Genomic DNA, 8,852 nt, shown 5'->3' with positions numbered 1-8,852 from the left:
GTCACAGTGTTTTTGAGGTCTGATGTTGTACACAAGTTCTGGCCCAGTGTGCAACCTGTTTCGGTAGGCCACGCCATACAAATTTTCCTGCTACTAGTTGCATGTTGCCTTGAATGGAAGGGTGCACCAGGCCATGTGTCACTTCAAATACTTGGTGTCTCCAAGTAACAGGTTTAATTGGCTGGGGTTGCCCTGTGGACACGTTCCATAGGATTGTAGCCATTGAAGGTTTGAATCTCAAGTCCTCCAACTTAAGATCAGATACTGCAGTACGGTAGGATGCTATGTCATAATTCTCCCACTGTGCTGCCGCGAGAGCTGCATTGTCTATATCTGGAAACATAAGTGAACTGAATAGACTGTTGTGCAGGATAGCACATCTGCTACGTGGTTCTTGTTCCCTGCAATTTGCCAAATGGATGTAGTATATTGAGAAATAAAAGATGCCTCTGTTATCTTTTGCCGACCACAGCAAAGGGAAACGTCAGGGGCTTGTGGCGAAATCTCTTCCTTCGAGAAAGTACCTGAAATGGCAGATGGCCAGGTAAAGGGTCAGAAGCTCCCAAATGCACTGTAATTTCACTCAGGAGGTCTCAAGTGCTTGTTGAAAAAGGCCAATGTCTGGAGGTAGTCTACGCACACTGGCGTGCAGCAGTGCTCCTCTTGTGGGGATAGGACACTGGACCCCATGTTTGGGAATATCAGTGGAGACCTGCAAGGTGACTTTGGCTGGAAATTCAGTCACGATCTTGGCATACTCATTCAAGAACAAAACCAAGTCCAAATGGGATGCTGGCAGAGTGGCCTGACACAAGGCAAGAGATTCAAATGTTTTGGAGTTAACAGCTTTCCCTTTAGGTCTACTAATAGGGAGTTAGCTCATAGAAAATCTGCTTAGCAAAAGATGTGATATATCAGCCAACGTGAATGTCCATACAAATCAGCGAAGGTCAAATTCAAGTGCAAATGTCTGTACCCCATATATTCTAATATTGGTTTTGTAGCAGCTGCAAGGGATGGTCCAGGCTTTCAATTACAGGTGTCCTGGCCCTTATGAGGCAAAACACTGACCTTTGCTCCTATGTCTACCAGGAAACGCTGACCCAAATGCCAGTCCCATAGGTAGAGGTGGTTGTCTTGATAGCCAGCCGGCCCAGCCACTAGTGACGACCAGCCCATTGAACCAGGTGGGCACCAACGGTGGGCCAGAGAACCCCAAATCTGACATAGTAACACCAGTGGTCCTTATTTGAACTGTCGACCACAGTTGTCACTACCCTAGGTCCTGGAGCCTTGACCCATCGAACACTCTGGCTTCCAATTGCCCTCGATCAGTTGTTCCAGCACACCTCCGACAGCCGTGCTGGATGCATCAACCATGAGAGCAGTGGGCACATTGGGTCGAGGGTGCACCAACATGGTTGCATTGGCCAGTGCTTCCTTGGCTTTTCCAAAAGCAGCTGTTGTTTCCTTGTCCCAATTCAGGTCTTTGAGTTGCTTATAAAGTCAGAAAAGGGGTCATATTATTTAGGCCACCAATGGCAAGAACAGATGGTAAAAATTTACCATACCAATGAACTAAATCCATGAAGCAACTAAATCCATGGTGGCTCTGCTATGTGGTTTTGTGTGCCAGAGGATATAAATGCGGGCAGCCAGTACACGGGGGTTGTCAAAAGTCATTCACCAGGAGCAGGTGGATATCCTCAGGCATCTACTCCAGGAACGGCTGCTCAAAAAGCACCAACATTTCATTCATAAGGGCAGATGGAGTTCGACCACACAGTCCATCCATTCATAACTGCCTTCTTGCTTGTTCACGGCAGGACAATCCAAATGTGAGAATCAGTAGTGCCTTAATGGCATCATAAGTTATTCTCAGGGGTTGATTCAGGAAATCAACAATCCTTCCTGCCATTTCCTGGTCCAATGAACCAACCACGTAATAGTACTTGGAGTCCATTGTGATCTTACGAACGTGGAACTGGGCTTCTTCCTGCTGAAACCAGACTACAGGTTGTGAGGTCCAAAAGGTAGGCAGTTGGAGTGCTACTGCATTCTGAATGTTTTCTTTGGTCATCTTGGGTCCAAATCACTGATTGGGTCCATTGGGGGTCACCACTGTAGTCATTTAGTGAAGAACTAAACTCACCAGTCATTGTAAGTTAATACCAATTGCCTTACTCAACTCTGATGTGTGTTTTTTAAAGCACCCGCGCTCCCGAAGGCCCTCACGACGATCAGCTTGGAAATGATGTCATCTCTGACAATTGACAGCAAGCTCAGTGCTCCAAGAATTCCTGTTCTTGCCGACTCAGACCTCCGTGAGCCTGTTCATTGTTTAGCACGGTTCAGCTCACTACCGTTTAATAAAAATTATTTTGAATTTACCATTGCTGTTCTTTTGTTAGTTCGCTACATAGGATACAAATTTGAAGAATTGTTGAGGAAAATTCTGAAATATTGCATATTCAGGATATTAATGACAAATATGCAGATACACGTTGAACAAAATCAATGCATATCTGGGAGAGGTCTGTACATAATCTCTGAAAACGACAGACAAGTTATAAAATCTATTCCAAATGTAGATACCCAAGGAATATGGTAGATAAAATCAAGAACTATTTATCAAGAGTAAATAAAGATAAACTATTTGAAATTGCACAACAGTTGGTGACCAGGATTTAAAAAAGGTGCTGTGAACCTGACGCAATACTGGAATACAAGAAAAGTAGAGCTGAAGGGAAGTACAGATTTGTGGAAGTACTTGAATAGCTCCACCAAAGACCTGTATTGTGTGTACTAATGACTCTATGGTGCAGACACTCAATACATTCAATTACAGAGTTGAGCAAAGGATTGACCAAATTATTAAGGAAAGAAGAATTGGAAGCATTATAATTTTGTTTTTAAGAAAAAAATTTATTTTGCATCACCCAAAAGTCTTAACATAGTGGACAGTTGCAAAAGAAGTCATAAAACAGATGTTTTCCCCTACAAGATTAGATCCAAAAAAGACAAAATTCACATTTTTCTAGCTGTAATGCATAGATGGTTTCATCAATAACTAAAATAATTCTGGATGTTGGCTACTGCCGAGAGGTATTAAGGAAGAAATATTTTAAGGAGTCTTTTTTCATTGGAAAAAAGTTATTGCAAATAAGTGTGTATCACCTAATTTTACAAGAATCAAAACAGAACGAGAACTACAATTTACAATTTTATGACTTTTCTCAGTGCCTGGTGTAATCTACTTCCAGCTGACTTACTTTTTACTCAGAATTGCTCAGCTTTTGGCATCGCATTTTCTCTCAACATCTGTAGGATTACATTGGCTGTGTCTTGAGGATATCACAATAAAACACACTTGACAATCTACTAAATCCAATACAATACTGATATAGTAAATAATTTTGTTCTTCGAGAAGAGCGACTTGCTCCACTCCAAAATAACTTTCCTATATCCACAGCCCACCCCAATCTATTCCTGAACATTCTTTGTGGACATCATTTACTCTGCACCCAATGTCCAATGAAAAATCCCAGTTCATCTTAAATTTACTGTACCCATCCTTGAACTGATATCCTCTCAGCAGTCTTACATATGTAATAAAGTTTTACATTGAGCAACTGTTAAAAAAGATGATCCAAAATCAGGGAACATTTACTTGTATGTCTCTTTTTGTGTGATGTTGCAAGCTGATTATAGCTATTAGAAATCCCTTTAATAATCAATCACCAAATCTGCACCAAACTCCTTTTACAAAAAGCAGTTTCTAAATATTATTTGGAACAAACTAGTCAAGAATGGCTGGAAAATATCCTCAATATACCATAACATTACTACATTTAACATGGCTAATAAATAGATCAGACGTATGTTCACAATGAAGTTTGCAGTGACCCTCAGGTATGAAATCAAGACTCCTAGATGTTTAATGTTTTAATTTAATCCAAAAAGAAAAGTACTTCTTTGAAGTTAACCTCTTAGAATTACAAGTACACTAGCTGTACTTTGAAATTAGATCACATTTTCTCAATAACTTTTCAAAAATTTATGTTTGCACAAAATTGGCAGTTAAGAAACTAGACCATCAGTGATGTTTTGTAACATTTTAAAATTTTCCTATTAACAAATTAAAGAATTAAAAAAAACATTCAAAAAGATATGGTAATTCATTTATATGGATACAAACCATGCCTGACTGCAAGTATTTTGCATTTAACACTTTTCCGCAGTTTTATTGAGAAAAATAATTCCTCATCCAGTAAAATGCAGCATTTTCCACATTACTTTTAGAAAGAAAACATCTTCATTCCCATGGTAAAAACCAGCAGATTATGTAGGAGGTGGTGGGTAATACTGCCCATAGTTCCACGGTGTTTGGTAATTGTACTGTTGGGGAAGAAAACAAATAGTCAAATATCTAGCAACACAAGTTTGTAATTAATAAACACTTTGATGGTCATGTCATTTTGTGCTTTAATTTTCAAAATTAGGTACTTTAATTAAATGCAATATTTAGTTGCAATGAAGTTCCTTTTACTTATCAATTTTGCAACCTCAACTTTAGATGGGTAACTCTAATTTTCTAACAAGGAACCTTTCAAATATGATGCAAATCAGAGAAAGGACAATCAACTTAAGGAGTGGATGGAGTACTGGTCAATTTGCTCACCTTATCTGGATCGCGTTAAATTGGCATCTGCACTCATCCAGGCAAATGAACACCATTCCCATAATATTAACTTGTATGTTGTAAGAACTTAAGAGAGCCAAATGACTTGATTCAATATGAAATTGCCAGCTTTGACTTGTCATACAGGAGGTCCCCAGGTTACAAACGAGTTCCGTTACTAAGTCTGATTTAAGTCTAATTTGTAGGCAAGTTGGAACAGGTACATACAGTTCTCATATAGTGTTTTTAGCATCAGTTAGTCAAATGTTTATAGGATATATTTTATCTTACTAAATCATGATTAAAAGTTAACATGTTTGTTCCATCGATGTCTTGCATACCGGAAGGGGCATTCATGAGGCACATGCGCAAATTGGGGCACAATTATGTGAATGCGCAAATTGAGGGAACAGTCAGTTCTTAAGTACGAGTTGTCCGTAAATTGTATGTTCATAACATGGGGACTGCCTGTTGTAACGATGGCAATGTTGACGATAGCACAGTATGGGCTGACTAAAAAGGGGCAACGAGTTAGCATAAAGAGGGAGACTGAAAACTTGGCTGAGGGCGTTCTAACCACAACCTCTCACTCAATGTTATCAAAACCAAGGAGCTGATTGTAGACTTTAGGAAGAGAAAAATCAGCGGCGTACAATCCAGTGATCAATGGCAGATTAGAGGTGGAGAGGGTGAGCAAATTTAAATTCCTGGGAGTCACCATCTCCGAGGACCTTTCCTGGACCCAATACACTAAGATTATTGTGAAGACAGCACATCAGTGCCTCTATTTTCTCTGTAGTTTACAGAGGTTTGGTATGACACTGGAAATAGTGGTAAATTTCTACAGATGTGTGGTGGAAAGTGTGCTGACCAGCTGCTTCACAGCAATGGCATGGGGGCTGCAATACCTGTCTGGAAAGCATTGCAAAAGGTAGTGGCCAGTCTGGTACATCACAACTCTCCCAACTCACAAGAAAATCTACATGGAATGCTGAAACAAGGAACCACTTCATCCAGGACATACTGTTCTTGCAACTGACATCAGGAAAGAGACATAGGTACCACAGGAACCCATACCACCAGGTTCTGGAACAGTTGCTACCCTTCCACCTTCAGACTTCTAAACAATAAACTCAATCAGGGTCTCATTTAATGACTCTTTCAATGTACATAATATATTCAGTAATAAATAATTTTCTGTACTGCACAGTTTATTTGCATTTTTCTTGATCCTCTCTTTTGTACAAGTATTTTTTCTTGAGTACAGTTTACCCTACAGACAAGTAGAAATTCTGCCTGGCCCGCAAGAAAAAAAGGATCTCAGGGCTGTATGTGATGCATGCATGTTTTCTGACAATAAATTTGAATTTTGACCAGTTGAGCTCGAGTTTCAAATCAATGGTGACTCCTGTAGGATGTTGCAGGGGAAATTGGCAATGTTATTATCAAGTAATGTCACCTTCAAGGGTTTAGAATTGTTAGAGCTGACAGTTACTCAATTTGTCAGTATAAATATCAATTTCTGCACATTAGATTTTGAAATTAACCAAAAAGTCTTGTTTTGGAACAAACGATGGAGATGACCACTGATGAAACACATGAATACAGTTGATCAAGGTGCTGCTCTGAGGAACTCTTCAACAATATCCTGGTACAATGAATTCAGTTATTCTTTGATATTATTGAAGATTAATCAAACAGAATAAAGACTGATGTATGCATTTCATGAGATTAAACATTTTCATTAATCCAGAAATAATCAAAGTCATGGCCATATTGCATGGAAACAGGGGTTTCACCCCCAACTCATCCATGCTGACTGAGGTGTCTTCCTAATCTAGTCCCATTTCCCTGCATTTGGCCCATATCCCTCTAAACCAGTGGTTCCCAACCTTTTACTTTCCACTCACATACCACCTTAAGTATTCACTATGCCATAAGTGTTCTGTGATTAATAAGGGATTGCTTAAGGTGGTAAGTGGGTGGAAAGAAAAAGGTTGGGAATCACTGTTTTAATCATTCCAAGTTGATTTGTTATGTGCACAGTTTCATAACTCCAAAGGAAATGGGCCAATGACAATTTTTCTCAAGCAAAATATTTCAGTAATAATTGGGTCTAGAGCAGTGATTCTCAACCTTCCCTTCCTACTCACATCCCACCTTAAGCAATCACTTACTAATCACAGAACACTTATGGCATAGGGAATACTTAAAGTGGTATGTGAGGGGAAAGCAAAAGGTTGGGAACCACTGCTCTAAACCTTTCCATCTCACATACTTGTGCAAATGTCTTTTTAATGTTGTAACTGTACTAACCATTGCTGGCTCTACTTACCCACCATCCGCTTGTGTGGAAAAACTTGCCTCTCAAGTCCCATATCTTTCCTGTCTCACCTTCTGCCTCTGCCCTTAAATGTTAGAGCTACCCCCCCCCCTCCAAACCCTGGATAAAGCCTGTGACAATCATGATTATATAAATCTTAGTTCATTTCTCAGCCCCCTTCACACCACAGAAAAAATCCCTAATCTTTTCAGTCTCTTGAAACTCAAAGCCTCCAATCCCAGCAACAGCCTTGTCGATCTCTATCTTACTCATACATTTCCTACTATCAGATCAGACACAGTACAATATTCCAGGAGCTGCCTCACTAACTGCTGTACAGACGTAAGATGCCATTCCAACTCTTTTTTTGAATATTGCCTGTTTCTCTCTTTCCTCTTCCTCCCTCAATTTCTCCAACTCCAATTGCAACTCAAAAGATCTAGCCTCCGGAAAATTATCTAAGTCTTTCTCAACAAATTTTCCCTCAGCTTTATATTTCACTATAATCCGCTGTAGTTGTATTTTGCTCATCCAATGCTTGACCTCAGTCAGCTTAATGCTTTAGAAATAACCATCAGTTGCTCTGCAGGTGATGGTTGTGACAAAAATGTATCGACATCCATTGCTGCTGCTTTTCCACACACAAGGTTTAAATTATCTTGAAAAACCAATTAACTAATAAATCACAAAAAGTCCAATTTTCAATCCAAACCGACGAGGCCCCAAAAATGTTATGAGCCTAGAGGACCCCAAAACCCAGCAGCAATAGATATTCACCAAGACAAATGGTTAAACAAAAGTTGCTTTTAATTATCTTTAAACATGAAAACAGGATCACACTTTAACTTATCATTATTGGCATAACTAACCTAACAACCCCCTTCTAATTCTAAGTGCACGTGTATGAAATGTGTGTGTAAGTTCTGAAAGGTTCTTTGATTCACAGTCTAATCTCACTTCTCATTCCTCCAAGTTCACTGGTTGCAGGCAATTCTTAGACTGTGCATAGAATTTAATATTTATAAAGTTCACCAGGCTTTGGTGCTTGAAAGGTAAATGGTTACCACTCAAGAAGGTTCTTGTCAGTTTTCAGAGAGAGATTTGTTGTTCCAGGACACCCACAACTGATTCCTTTTTAATCAGCCACTTCAGTGTCTTGCTGAAGAAGCTTGCCCCTTCAGGGTTCTCCAGATGATAACCTCTTTCTCAGGTCACCAGAGTTCCTTTTTGTTTCTTGTATTTCAAGTGAAACACTAGACAGCCAGTCCTCTCCTCTTGCATGAACCACAAGGGCTTTGACCATGCTGAACCAAGCACTCACAACCTGTCTTCCCCAAATGGGGTTTTCCACAAGCTTGCCAGCTTGTACTGTTCCAGTCCCAGCTGCTGCTGCTGTCTGTAAAACTCCAGAACTGATCTATGTCTCTCTCTCTCTGAGAGAAAAGCCTGTTTTAGTCTCTCTGCTTGCAAAGCCACATGACCCTCTTAGCAAGCTCCACTCCAGACAGTCTGTAGCTGTAACAAGTTCTTTCATCTGTTGCCTTTTTGTAACAACAATCCATTAGTGAAGTCTCTTGGGCACTCTTCAAAGCTTTTGTAAATCCTCTAGGCACCGACATGTCTAGCATTAGCAGAGCTCCAGTATTTCAAATACGATTTGTTTTAGTGTTTGTATGTGACCTAACTAAAATCTGCCCCAATCTTCCAAAAACATTTCAACATACAAACACAACATAATGTCACAATTTAAAATCAACACATATAACAATTAATAAATCATGAATCACAATAATAGATTACAAAAATCTGCTGATTAATATACAAGAAAAAAACTCCTAAAAAAACCA

General features: G+C 39.6%; 1 protein-coding gene across 2 annotated transcripts in view; it reads right to left on the bottom strand.

Annotated features, from left to right (window-relative positions):
• Positions 1-2,904: 2,904 nt before the first annotated feature.
• The window catches only part of prpf39 (PRP39 pre-mRNA processing factor 39 homolog (yeast)), a 33,217-nt gene continuing 27,269 nt past the window's right edge, over positions 2,905-8,852 (bottom strand). For both annotated transcript variants that reach the window (XM_069916347.1, XM_069916350.1), the window contains exon 14: positions 2,905-4,399. In XM_069916347.1, coding sequence (XP_069772448.1) covers positions 4,343-4,399 — 57 coding nt within the window. In that variant the 3' untranslated portion in view covers positions 2,905-4,342. The remainder of the gene's footprint in view (positions 4,400-8,852) is intronic.

Source organism: Narcine bancroftii, chromosome 2, assembly GCF_036971445.1.
Source record: "Narcine bancroftii isolate sNarBan1 chromosome 2, sNarBan1.hap1, whole genome shotgun sequence".
NCBI classification, from domain to species: domain Eukaryota; kingdom Metazoa; phylum Chordata; class Chondrichthyes; order Torpediniformes; family Narcinidae; genus Narcine; species Narcine bancroftii.
This window is presented reverse-complemented; position numbering and strand designations above follow the sequence as displayed.